Below are 14,672 nucleotides of genomic sequence, written 5' to 3'. Positions count from 1 at the left end.
GAAATCGGACAGAGCGCAGTGAGAGACCATTTGAGTGGCTAAATCTTGATGAGAGGCAGAGTGCCAGCTGTGCTTCCTGGATGGTCGTCCAGGTCGCAGCAATAGAGTGGTCGCTGACTGCACTGAGAATGGAACACCATGATGGTCAGACCAAGAAACAGAGATGGTAGTTACCGGGGCAAAAAAATCAAGGTATTACCCAGCGGATGGGTCGGATAGGTGACATGTTGGATTAAGCCTAAATCCAGTAAGGATGCTAAAAACTGAGAAAACATGCTTGCTAGGTTTGTTCGCTGGAAGATTAAAATCGCTGGCAATGAAAAGGTTAGAGTATTTCTGTTGGAGTTCAGACCCTAAAACTGCAAAGTCATTGCAGAACGCCCGGTCAAGACCAGGACGGTGATGAGCAAAACATACACAATAGAAGATGCAGGTGTTTGAATACAGGCCAATAGAAATTCCATTTTAATATTACATTTGATCGCAACAGGAGTAACTTCATAAGAAGTTTTAAAAATCAACGCAATACCTCCCCCAGGATGGAAGGCGATACTGTTGCAACTCAGAATGGCATAGTCTGGAGGGAGAGCTTGTATGACTGAGAGTTCAGAGTGGTCGCGAAGGCAGGTTTCGGAAATGCAAACCAGATCCGGTTTAAGATAGTCTATGAGATTATAACAGTCCTCAGCATGAGCTACCAGGGAAAGCGCGTTCATTAAGGAACCGCTCAGGGGATAGTCCACAACTCCACAAGTAAATGTTGTTCTCGGTGGGGCCTTACTAAACCCTGGAGGAAAAACAATCGAGTCAGGAGCTATGTTTAGTAGATCAGACCGGGACATGTTACAAAACATATTGGGGGGGGGCCCAGTCTGCGCATGGACGAGCACAGACTGGCTTGACTTAGGCGCGACTTCGGCGTGCAAGGCTCTCATCCGCTGTTCCCGTCCGCGACGCTTTCTACCCTGCCTCTCATTATGAATGCACATATAGCACTCTCCAAACCCCTCCCACTGAGGGGGAGTAGACAGTGAGAACAGACTGCAAAGCAGCGTGTCTAAACAAGAGGCCCGGCACCTTCCAGCCGACAGGTGGCAAATACAAGGAGACAAAATTTAAAATGCTGTTCACATCCTACCTACCAGACAGGGTTTCACAGGATGCCTTCACGCCATTTACTTGGACTAATCCTGAACCATTCATTCTGCATCTACTTCTAGTGTACCCATATCTCATTTTGTATACAGACATGAATTTTACTTCCTCCAGTCTCTATGATCCCCCTACCAATTATAATAATCTCACTTGTTTTATTCATTTATTGAAAATATACCTGATTGCCCTTTTGGTGAGCCTGTGTCTGCTGGAGGGTTCCTTGAAATTGGTGACTAAGTACACCAAGTGCTTCTCCTCAGGCCAACTCTTTACAGTTGGAAGAATTGTCTCTACAACTACCTCGACTCAAGCGCTTGCCCCAATTGTGATCTCCTCCAAATTCTTTCATAAAGGCATATTGACATTGCATTGCTCTCCCTATTGAGTTAACATTGCAGATATTCTTCAGGATGTGTTGAGAATTGCAGGGTGATCAAATGTGTAAGTCGGCCCTCTTGCATTCTCCTTCCAGGATTGAAGAACTGCACACTTACTTCTCATTATTAGTTCTGCAGCCCTCCCTCTCCTCATCCCCGGGATGTCTTGGGTGATTGCTCCATCTTCTATTGTGTTATTCCTCATGGCGTGAGGAAGTTGGTTGCATACTTTTAGCACAAAGGCTTTACTGAAGAAACCACTACCCATTTATTTCACAGGCTTTTCTCTAGCAGATGACAGATGGGCTGCACTTCAGTGAAGTTTCCTAACTATTTTCTGTACCAAAGATTTCTGACTGTTTGAGGAAGAATGTTCAAGCACTTTAATGGTATATTCACATTTTTGGTTTGATGTTTACTTTTCCATATTAAACTTTCCTCTGTTCCCTTGGATGTAATTTCTTACAATCCCTTTAACCTATTTAAACCCTCCCTGCAGTGTGGTTATCCAGGTGTTATCCTGTACATGCTGCTTAGGGTTTTGTTTCCTGTACTTTTCACTAGTCTCCATTCATTGCAAATATCAGACGTTCACTTGGGTTCTGCGGATGAGAGCATGTTCAAGACTTTCCAATCCCTTAACCAGGCTGTAGAAGATGTCCCCTCCTGTGGCTCAACCCTTTCGGAATGTGATCTTCTTAACCAAATAGTGCATTGGAAATAATCTAAGCTGACCACATTTCCTTACCTCTCACAATCTCCCGATGTCTGGGGGCCTTCTCATGTCCTGCATTATTGAACTCCATCTGAGTCGGACATCTCTCCTAATGTCTGTAGTGCACAAACTATATGTCCCAGTCACCAGCCTTGCCCTGGCTTTGCTTTTCAAATGTTCACTACTGAATGTGCAGGACATTCAGCCTTGCGCTGTCTACACCCGTTAGACACACTGCTATGCTGCAACCCCTTTGGTGGCTTCAAGTGGTAAGACTCTTTTGTTGAGGCTCATATGCTCTGGCAAACGCTGCTCTCCAGATCATGTACTAAGCTATTGCGGCCGCAAAGGAGTGTCAGGTTAGTTATTTTAGGTTGGGCTCAAGAGAAGGCTGGTACTCTAAAACTGTCACTTTCCCACTTTAGAGATTCACTGCCAGTGATGTTTTCTTAAACTTCAAGCTTCTGGCAAGAGAATAGATGGCCCTATCCCTGAATGGATTGATTGGATTTTACGGTATAGTGTTATATAGTTGGTGTAAAGAAGAAAAAAAATCAAGATTATACAAATTCAGACATAATACAAGATACAAAGCAGGGTTTTAGAAAAACCTCACACAAGACATGTTATCAGGACTAGTCTGTTCCTCTAGTTTCCAATATATGTGCCAAAGCCAGTTTTCTATACACCCCAAATCCTGAAGTGAACCTCACTGTTATAACGTATGGATTGCTATGGTAAGGTTTTGTTTAACTTGTGGTTTGTGGTGTAGTGAGTGTAAATGCTATGCTCTTTGTTTACCTAGTGAGGGGGAGGTGCTTGCAGGCAACCCCATGGTTGCTGGTTTTCAAGATGATCTGGATCCTGATGATCAAGTGATTGAAAAAGCCTCACGGGAAACGTCACACATACCGAGCAACAATGTTGTACTATCCAGTGATGAAGAGGAGGAGCCAAATGTCTCTGTCATGGCTGATGAAGATTTTGATTGGGATCAAGAAATGAAAGGGTAAGGTGGGTGAATTTGGAGAGGGTTACAAAGCTAATTGTGAATGAGAAATGTTGCCTGATCCAGTGACTTCTATGAATTGTGGTTTATTGCACAAATGGTATGTACAAAGGACTGCCCGCTGATATTACCTGAAGTGGGTCAGTGGTTATATCCCCTTGAGATGTTGCTTCCCAAACATTACATTGCTTTACAGCTTACACATTTTCATTGAGTTTTGTCACCATGGAATTTGTACATGTACAGAATCCATTGTTACCAGTGAGTACACCTTACAATGTCCTTTGGATATTCTCATAGGGTTTTTGCATTTGTGGGCATGAATGGAGCTTGCGTGACATTATGCATTGCCTTTTTTATTTTTAAAATGCAAGTCAACGTGGTATGTTTTTTTAAAATAGAAAATGTAATTTATTTTTAATTCATTGTTTTATTTATTATTTAATGTTCCTTAAATGGTTTGATATATCCTAAATATATATATAAAATACATAAGACAGATTGAACGAAACATACATACAATTTGATAAAACTGATACAAACTCATATTCTCATGAAAAAATACATGGGATATCCAAACCTACAAAAGCATAAAATACCTAATGCATTTTCGTTCGTTTACTATAGACTAAATTTCAAACACATAGAAACCTTATTTACGATCATCTAATCTAAAATGTAAATTTGAATGACGAACTTGCATTACCAGAATTATCCGCGCAAACATCCTTGGAATAAATCCTTTTATAGTTTGAGGAAATTGGCTTTTATAGAGTTGGATAGCCACCAGCCAAGTATGATAAAGTGATAGGTGCAAATTGTTACTACTAGTATTTAGAAAATATTTCCAAAAAGGCGAACCTTTTATGGAATCCAAGTTGTGGACAAATCCACCAAAATGTTGCATATACAATGCACCCAGTTTGGAGGAATTTGGTTAACAGATGCTTAGCCGTTTCAATATTTTCCAGAATTTTACAGCTACGCCAAATCCTATTTTCCCTTGCATTTTTCAGTGCTGGTCCTGTTAGCGCTAACACAGGAAGTCGATTTATACGGAACAGAAGGATAAACCTACGTCAGGTTTTTAGAGGGACAGAATCTTGTGTATTATTCAGGCTTCCCAAAGGTGTATAGCATCCTAGGTACATCTATATAGGATCTTAATTTTGCCAGATGAGTGAAAATATGTATCCAATCCCATTGATCCACCTTTCGCTCAAATACCTTCTATGACTCAAAATAGCTTCAGTCCCAATCGGGGAACCAATCAATTGCTTTAAACAGTGATAGTACTGAATTCATGTAATCTGAAGCTCTCTTCACTTTCATATCCTGTCCCAATAAGAATAGTAGGGGACAAACAGTGTCTGTCAAGGCTTTAATATAGAGGAGGCCACGTCTTTTCATTACCATGGCTACGAAAAGCAGGCCTCCAACTTCCCAAGTCATGACAGGTCCATTATTGATAATCTTTCAAGTCCGTACATTATAGCGGGATACAAGCACTGCTTATAAAAGTGCAGGGAGCCTTCCAAACTATACCCGCCTGTTCCATTGGTGAAACTGGCAGATGTCCGTGAAAAAACCGAAGTGAAAAGTCTGCCGGAGAAAAAAAACAAGTTATTTATACAAAACATACCAAATTGCTGTAAAGGCAGCAAAAGACACTGCGTACCCACTCCTCCCCAACCCCTTACTTACCTTATACCGGCACACTTCGATGTGTGCTGCCGACTCCCTGTCTCCCTGCAATGCCAGTTCCCTTCACTTATATGGATGGGAACCGGCGCAGCAGGTTCCTTTTTTAAGTAAATCTTTATTGTATAGGGAGCGGGGGATACCCCCGCAACTCCCAATGCCATTATAGTGAACAAGGGTTCAGGCGACACCCCCTTAACTCCCGCTCCCCTTGTTTGCTATAATGGCACTGTATGGTGTATTTGTTCGAAATTTTCATACAGCCGAAATTCGAACAAATATTCGTTTTTTTTCTCGATCATTTCCACGGATGCCGAAACTGGCTATGAACGCAGTTAATTGGACCGCCTTTCTTACCCGCGTGGGGATACATTTTGTGAAACCATGTTGGTGTTCAGATTCAACAACCAAGTACCTGTAGCAGTCAGTATAATCAATTCTAGTCCCCTTTATAAGTAGGCTGGGTATCATTACTTTTCTATGTCTAAAAAGAACAATCTGTGTTTTCTTTATATTTATAGTCAGTTTATTATCATCAGCATAGTTCCACAGTCCATTGGAAGATTTCATCAGGCCAGAGAAGGTGTGATCCAGGATCACTAGATCATCCGCATAAGGGAGACGAAGGATGTGGTAGGACTGGAACTTGGCAGGTCAAGCTCTTACCGCACTCAAGCAAATCAGCTTGAAATCGGTTGAAGAGCAAGGGAGTCAAGACGCAGCCCTGCTTGTCCCATCTGGGTCTAGTAATGGGCTGGGTCAAGGCATCCTCACCATCCAACCTAACACAAACTGTATTATCCTTGTGAAAGAGCCTCAGATAATGCAACAGAAATGCGGGACAACCATACCCTTCAAACCTCTGCCAAGGTTTTGTCCGGGACACAGAATCAAAAGCTGATTGAAAATTGCCAAACAATGCATGAAGCACAGGACTCTTCTTAATTCTAGCACCGGTCGACCGCAAATTCAAGTGTCTTAGATTTGTCAAAGATCTGGGTCGAAACCCACTTTGGAACTTGTCTAATAACCCTGATGATTCTGTCCATCTCTGCAATGTGTATAAAATAAAAGAGGCAAACAGTTTGCCCGTAATATGTAGCAACGTTAATAGCCTATAATTTCCAGGCAATGTACGGTCACCTTTTTTTATATATGGGTATTGTAAGGAAGGCCTGGTAACAACAGTAAGACAGACACAAGTGACCACAGGACGAGTGTTTATGGAACTTCAAAAAGTGTTTGAAATACACCTATCTAAGCCTAAATCTACAGATGGGAGCAAGCTATGACCATCAAATAACACAGTCGTAGTGGTGTCTTGCCAAAATAAAAGGGCCTATACTAATAAACCTATTGCCAATGCTTACTTCTAAATACAAATAGTTTGGGAAATAGTGTTACGAAAAAGAGAGAAGTGTTCACAAAATGATACGTCTGAATGTTCAGGCCATTGGCCTCACTTACCCATGTTTTCAGCATGGGACAAGGCGCTTCACTCTGGCTTCTTTAGCACAAGGATACAGTTCAATCATTAGCATCAGGGCCTTTCGTTGCGCATGTCTCCTTGCTTCTCAAAGTCTCTTCACTCAGCTGGCCTGACGCAACCAAATAAAACAGCAAGTTCTTTTCCTCTTTAGATTCTCACAAGTATTCACTTTGGGTGATTCACTATTCACCCTGTATCCACCTCATCCGGACTCAGCTCCCTTTTTAACACAGTTAGTCTCCCTCAGCCAGGCTCGGACCAATTTCAATTTACTTCAAATATCAAAGACTTTCAAATGCGCAGGGTTTGGCTTAACCCATTGCAGGACCACTTCGATTTCACAATTCCTTTCGTTTTAACATTTGGCACCTTTTTAGTTGGATACCCAACAGAAACTTTCGAATGAGCACCCACGTGATGAGAGACATCTCGGTATACGGTATCATATCTTAGCTTCAAAGTTAAGTCATTCATCTGCTGTTTTAATTATATTTGCGTTGTTTGCCACATGTGCTTCATACACTGTTCTCTTCAATATTCTTTATACAATGTTGCTGCTTGCAACCTTCGTTTCCACCCAGAGCGGTCTAGTATCTGTCTCCCCAACTCACCAGCTGTGCTGACTTCACTGGTGCTGCTTTGTTGTAGGAGCCAAGGACGGTACCACAGCAGCAAACTATTTTCCCCGCCTTAACTATCGACGGGGGAGAGCCCTGGGTAGCTTGGACACACAATGCAGGATTCGTCAGCTTTGATTCCAGGTCTTGCGTTTCCTCTTCTCGAAGGCTCATGAAAGATATGGTGTTTCGGTGAAAAGGTCAAGGGAAATTCCCTCCTTGCAATCCTCTTCGGTCTTGCCTTCTCCCGCCTTGTATTAAACCTCCTTCTTGGATCTGCTGCTTCCCCGTGTGCTTTGCCTTGCTCAGAGTGTGCTTTCATGCTCCGCCTTTTATACATGTGGAGAAGTGTGATGGAAGTCAGGTGTGTGTAATGTTCAATAATTGCCTGACCCTGCCTGACCATTGTATTGGGACGTGTCAGGTGTTAGTCTGTTTTCTCTCGCAGTGAGCTGTCTGTGAGAAAAGTGTTCGTGTTGTGAAGGGGCGGTGGGGTTAAGTATCCTACCTAGTAGGATGGTGTAAAGGTGTTACAGGGAAGGGGATACCACATCCGGTGTCCCACTTCCACTCCCTGAACACCCCTCATCCAGGTGATCCTCCCGCACTGGTCCACCTCCAGGAACTGGATCCAAAAGCGATGGCCGTGTCTTGGCCACATGGATGACAGATCCCGGGGGACTAGCGAATGAGACACCTTCAGGTTTCTCACAGTATCAATATAGATGTTTTCCATGATAATGGGATTCTGCCACTCTCTGGGACTTTGCGAAATAAAATCTCCAGATTTCAGGCTTGCATTTTAACATGATGCTGGCTAATCAATTCATACCTGGGGACTTTGGGCTTTTAATTTGCCAGTTTTGTACATAATTTCAGTCTTGTCAATGGTTAGCGATGATTTATATTCATGGAACAAACCTTGAAAACCAAATAATCGAGAATCTTTCAATGCCAGTTCTACGCTATGGTTAACCCATTGAACCTCATTAACAGAGTTGAGAGTCCGGTCCTTTTTGTTGCCCTTCGCCTCACCCTACAGCTTCCAAATATTTCTAGTATTCCTAGAATTCAGAAACTTAAGCATTCTCGGTCAGGTCACATTTTTTGTCAAGAATCACCACAAATGAACCCAACCTTTAAATTTGTTCTTATTATTTCTGATGACATTGAAAGTGGAGGGGAGAATTCCTCCATGCTTTGCAATACGTATTTGGCGCCTCATCTCTCTCTTCTTATCCCTTTATAGTTCTGCCATAATTTAATTGACTACAAGTTTCATAAACTATGTGTGTAGACTTATGTAGGGCCTTCTTATAGGATACATTTAGTATCCAGTCCTCAATCTCATCTGTATGAATCTATATTTTTCAATTTTGTGTAGAGGGGTTTGTCCATGTTTTGTATAAACAATAGCGTTTTGTCCAGATATATATATTTTTTTAAAGACTATCATTTTTAACATGAAACCACATGAATTCAATCTATTTACAGCGTTCCTTCTGGCATTACACTGTTCTCAAACAACATAGTGAAACATAGGAAAACGGGCCCAGATCTAGCCTTGGATTCCCAACGCTCAGCTCTTATGCATCTTAACAGTATCCATTGAAATTGACCAATCCTGGATAACTGCTTTGCGTATCGGAGAACCCTCCACCGCTCTCCATCTGAAATGTTTCCCCCTATGTCCCAGTCTCCCATCAGCATTCTTTCCTTACTTCCATCCCCTCTTCCGATGGTCATCATACCTCAATCTATTACAACTCAGTGGAATAGTCGGCATAAAGGGAAACTTCTGTCCTGGAATTCTAGTGGCCTTCCACCAAATCCGGATGATGGCACTAACTGGGGTCAAAAGCCTCCCTAAGTCCCTTTCCCTTCCCCCAAGCAATTCCAATACCCGTTGAGGTGCAGATTCGGCCATAATCCATTCAATGAGACGCTCCTGGTGCGGGCAAACAAACCAATCCACCATGTGTTGCAGAACTTATGCCCAGTGGTAAGATCTGAAAACTGGAGCACCAATTCCCCTTTTTACCTGCCGGTAACTGTAAGGTACCCACCTCAATCCTCTGGGACCCCCAATTCTATAACAGTCTAGTCAGTGTTACATGAAGAGCCTGAAAACGAGCATCCTTCAGGACCATCGGCATTACCTGAAACACATATATAGTAATATGTTATGTTATGTTAACGGTACTTATATGGCGCACCGTCACCAACGGAATTGGTCCCCAGGCGCTCTGTATGGGTAACATCATTTTCACCAGTGCCATCCGTCCCATCAGAGAGATGGGGAACCTAGCTCAAAATACAGCCAGTTTTTCAAATGCAGCCACCAGTTTCTGTACAATCTATTTGTAAACCCATTCGACACTAATCATTGTGCCCGAATATCAGAATTCCCCCCACCTGAATTTCCATTCCGAGGTGTGCCAACTCACTACCCACCTCCTCAGGCAACATGTAAATGGACGACTTACATTTATTAACAACTAGCTCCGAGATCTTCCCAAATTCTACTACTTTCATAGCCTGGTCCAGATTCACCAATGGATCCCTCATATATAGGAGCACATCATCATATATCTATTCCGATAGACCCTTGGCAACAGCTCAATAACCAGCGCAAAGATCAAAAAGGACAGTGGGCACCCCTGTTGTGTGCCTTGCTACACCTGCCCGAGACTCATCCCATTAACCTATACCCTGGATTTCAAACCCTCATATAGGAGCCTTACCCATTCCATGAATTGGGCCCCCAGTCCCATCCCATTCAACACAATCCTTTGTATGAGTCCAAGCTCCCCACAGCCACCGTTTCGGACATCTTTATCCAAGACCAAGAGAAGACGTCATAGGTTTTGTGAATCAGACCTACCTGAAATGAACCCTGTTTGGTCCCGGAGCACCAGCCCTTGCAATACAGGAGTCAGGCACCCGGCCAGTAGTTTGCACAAAGTCTTTCTTTTTTTTTGTTACCAATCTGTTTATTATTTTCATAAAGAAACAGAACAAACACAAGCATAGGTACAACTTGAGCATAATACAGTAGATTCAATATACCAGTATTAGCATGGGAGCGCAACTACAAGTTACATTGACAACAGGAAGGTTCAGGGTCAAAGCAATCCATACTGTCAAGTCCCTCGGCTCTCTTCCCCCTCCCCCTCACTTCCACCCCATATCTTCAAGAACTTTTGGGGACACCCTCTTGCCCTGTACACTCTCCTCTCCAGGGCTAAACAGTCCACTTCCACAGCCCACTGGCTTAGTCTCGGGTGCTCTGCAGAGCCCCAGCATGCTACTATTTCTCTTTTGGCTAGTCCCAGTGCTACAGCCAGGAACAATTTATCATGTTTCGTGAACCCAGTGTCTACCCAATCCCCAGCACCCTTTACAGTGTACAGTTTATGCATGCATTTCCCCTAGACGACTGAATCTGTACACAATCCCATAGTATGTGATAGAAGGTGCCGCCTTCCCTACCGCATCCAAAACATGCGTCGCTGTACACCATGCCCCACCTGGTCAACATAGTGCATGAGAAGTACACCCTGTGGAGGATCTTGAATTCTGTTAGCCGCAGCCAAGCCGCTATTCCCACCCCCCTCAGGAACATCAGGGCGTCCACCCATTCTTCCGGTTCTAACTGCCCCAAGTCCCGATCCCATTTCTCCCTTAGGCAGGTGAGCTCTGCGGTCCCAAATGGCGGGAGCACTTGGTACAGTGTAGATGTAACCTTGGCGGGAATGCCAGATGAGAACAGGTTAGCCTCCAGAGGAGAACTCCTTGGGACCCCTCCCTGAGAGGGAAATTGGGCTTTCATGGCGTGTGTTATTTGCACATAATGGAATCCCTCCCTGCCGCAGGCTAAATTTACCCTTGAAACTCTTCAAATGGCCGAAGGCGAACCTTGTGTATTATATCCGCCAAGGTGTCTATTCCCTTCGCTGCCCAGCTCACAAAATACCCCATCTTCAGCAGCTCCGTCAGGTGCGTGTTATGCCAAGGTCAGGTGCGTGTTATGCCAAATGGGCAATTGAGGGTCGGGTTTCCACCCCACCCAATGTCCTGATGCGCCTCCACCCACACGTGGCACTTGTGTCGCATCAGCCCAGGGAGACTCTTCCTGTGCCTTACACGGTGACGGGTCCCCATGTAGCCAGTCGTTCACGGCACCCAGCTGTGCTGCCCAGTATTGCCTGCACAAGTTTGGTAAGCCTATGCCCCCTTCCTACACGGACCGTTGCACCGTCCTCAATGCCACCCTTGGTTGTCCCCATCCCCCCCAACCCATAAGAGCACCCGCAGGGATCCCTCAATTTCTACAAAGACCTACTTTGTAATCGGGAGCAGGGCGTTCTGCAGGACATAAAGAAATGTAGGTAGTGTTCACATCTTAAAAAGGGCTGCTTTGCACAGCAAGGTTAGTGGGAGAGATTGCCAGTGTATGATATCCAGTGCAAACATATTCGCTACTGGGGAGAGATTGAGCTGGATGAAGTCAGACAGGCATGGGCTAAAATGGATACCCAGATATTTGAAGCCTGAGACTATTGTGTATGGGCATTCCTGAGGGAACATTGTTACCCCCCTTGCACTGGGAAGAGGACTGACTTTTGCCCATTTACTTTGTGCCAGCTAAAGCTTTGGTATGCCTGCAATATTTCAGTCCTCACAGGGCACGAGACCCTTGGGTTACTCATATTAGTTGGTCATCTGCGTAGAGTGAAACACTGTCCTCTCCCCATCCCATTTAAATCCCACCCATTCCAGGCTTTCCCTGAGCTGTATCACTAGTAGCTCCATTGCTAGAGTGAACAGCAGCGCTGAAAGGAGGCATCCCTGCCGCGTGCCTCGTCCCAGTGCAAAGGCCCGAGAGGTAACCCTGTTTACTCTTATTGCCACATTGGGGCAAGTATATAGCGGGCAAACCCAGACCAGGAAGTTTTCGCCAAATCCCATGCAACCTATAATCTCCTAAAACGAGTCCCACCGCACAGAATTGAACACCTTCTCGAAGTCTGTTGCGATGAGTACCAGTATGTCTGGTATTTCGGCTGCCAGGCCAATGGCGAGTTGCACTCAACACAGGTTCATCCGCGTGGATAAAGAGTGCATTAACCAGCATTGGTCCGGATGTACCTGAGAGCCGATTACCGCTAACACGCGATTGGCCAGTACTGAGACCGGATCTTAGCCTCTCTATTTATTAAAGATATTGGCCTGTATGAGGCACACTGTTCCGGGGGTTTAACAGGCTTCGGGAGAACCACTATGCTAGCCAGCCTGAGATCAGGTGGTAGACCCCCATCTTGCTTAAGAGACAATGCAGAGTACTGATTACTTTCTCTCCCAGCTGCTTCCATGTCTCAACCGGGAACCCGTTGGGCCCTGGAGCTTTACCCACCTGTAGCTGTGAGATCACAGCTGAGATTTCTTCCTCTGAAATGTCTGCCTCCAAACCCAGAGCCTGTAGAGCGGTGAACCTTAGGAGAGGCGCCTGATCTAGTGCGTCCGGCCAATCCACCTTACGGTTCCTATTCCCCAGGTTATATAGCAACTTTTTATTATTATGCAAAGGCCTCAGCAATATCTGCATCGTTAGTCAGTTCCTCCCCTGGGGTGTCACATATGGCGTGCACGTGTTTAGTCCCTTTTAACCCTCCTTTCAAGCCAGGCCAACATTTTGCCCGCTTTGTCCCCGGCTTCATGAATTTGACTTAGTCTTGCCCAGTGCGCCTCCCTGGCATTGTCTAGTGCCACATTCCAGTTTCTTGCGCTGTAACTAATGTCAGCTTGGCCTCCTTGGACCCGGAGGAGAGACATTCCTCCAATGCTTGTCGTGCCTCCCTCTCCGCCTCCTCCACCTCAAGCACGTGTTTCTTGCGCTGCTGCCACCATTGAGAGCGCCTCCCCGCAGCAAAGCCTTATACTCCTCCCAAAGCGTGACTGGGCTGCCAACTGCCCCTGCATTCATTTCAAAGTACTCCCCGGTTTTAGCATCGAGGGAGTCCACGAATTCAGGGTCTCCCAGGTAATAAGTGTTCAGGAGCCAGCTCCTATTGGGCTTAGTTATCCCATTCTTTAACTCTGTGACTAACTGGGAGTGATCTGATATCCCTCTGGCCAAGAATTTGGCAGACTATTGTCTGCTTGTGGGTCATGTTAGATGGGACAAAAAGTTGTCAATCCTTGACATGGAGACATGTACTCCAGAAAAGAAGGAGCAACCACTCTCCGTTTCATGCAGCCACCTCCATGTGTCCACCCACCCCAAGGCCTCAGCGAATGAGCGCAATTTGGTACAGGCCGCTGGGTTTCTAGTGCCAGCAGATGTCCTGTCTAAGCCTCGGTCCATCACCTTATGAAACTCCCCCCTGGTATCCAAACCTCTGCGTGATTCTGCAGCATAAGCCCCTGAAGCTCCGATAGGAGAGCGGTGGGGGCCTATATTCCGCTACCATTCCCCAAGTGGCGCCCCATAACACTCCCCTAGCCAGAACATACGCTCCCGGGGGTCGGACTGGAATGGGACCCTCTTGTGTAGGAGAATGAGCGTCCCCCTGAAGCCCTGAGAAAATGTAATTGGACTTGAGAAAGAATTTGCACTCTGTTCCCGCTAGGTGTGTCTCAGTAAGAAATACAATGTCAGGAGACTGCCTATTAAGGAACTTTAGCACAAGCCTTCTTTTAACACCTGAACATAGCCCGTTGACATTCCGGGTCATCACCATGGCTTTCCCGTTATGAGCCATCATCCCAGAGAAACCGTACCTTAACCCGGATTATGGCCCACTCCCGTTCCCTCTGCTGCCTCCCATTAGCACTCCTCATGCCCAACCCATGCCCAACCCATGATGAATGTCCTTATGCGCTGCATACCTTCGGCACCAATGTTCAACCAAAATCAAGCCAATAATGGTTGACAAACTCCCCCTGCACCCCACCCTGTACTCCTCTCCAACCAGAAGCACCTGTTGCCCTAAAACCGCACCAAACGTGTGCGAAATAACCAAGTCAACCATCTGTGGGGTGCCCGCTGTTGCTGTTCGTGCAAACCGCCTTTCCCGATCAGTAGCCACTATGAATGTTAACCCCTGACTGTCATTGCAAGCGTGGGGGCCGGTGCCATTCGGGCCATTAAGTCATCCATTGCCCGCTGCCCCAAGCACAGGCTCCATCTACTGCCTGTGATTCAAACAGGATTGGGGAGAGACCCAGATCTGACTCTAGTCTGGGCTGCCCACTCGGCAGCTGATGTCCAGTTAATGACAGAACGTGCATCTCCAGCCATGACCATGCCTCCCTCGGGTGTTGACAAGGTGCAAGGTTCCCTAAGTTGCGCCGGGAAGAAGAGAGCGTACTTGATGCTGAGTGAATGCATCTTCCTCTTGACAGAATCAAAATATTGATGTGCCTTTTGAAACATCCTAGTGTAGTCTGGGAAGAATCAGATCCGGTAGCCATTATACGTGATGGGGCCGGTGGCACGCGCCATTTGCGGCAGTGGCGTCCCTGTAGTTCAGGAGTCGTGCTATTATGGTGCAGGGGGGGTGCCCCCCCCGGTGGGACAACACACCAGCATCCTGTGCGCCCTTTC

The 14,672-nt window shown here is 45.6% G+C and overlaps 1 protein-coding gene across 2 annotated transcripts in view; it reads left to right on the top strand.

Annotated features, from left to right (window-relative positions):
• The window catches only part of RABL6 (RAB, member RAS oncogene family like 6), a 931,527-nt gene that overhangs the window by 583,420 nt on the left and 333,435 nt on the right, over nucleotides 1–14,672 (top strand). For both annotated transcript variants that reach the window (XM_069609758.1, XM_069609759.1), the window contains one exon: nucleotides 3,053–3,256. In XM_069609758.1, the coding sequence (XP_069465859.1) occupies nucleotides 3,053–3,256 (204 nt within the window). The remainder of the gene's footprint in view (nucleotides 1–3,052; nucleotides 3,257–14,672) is intronic.

Source organism: Ambystoma mexicanum, chromosome 8, assembly GCF_040938575.1.
Source record: "Ambystoma mexicanum isolate Mex_15411 chromosome 8, UKY_AmexF1_1, whole genome shotgun sequence".
Classification (NCBI taxonomy): Eukaryota; Metazoa; Chordata; class Amphibia; order Caudata; family Ambystomatidae; genus Ambystoma; species Ambystoma mexicanum.
The sequence above is the reverse complement of the archived record's forward strand: the minus strand, read 5'-3'. Positions and strand labels throughout refer to the sequence as shown.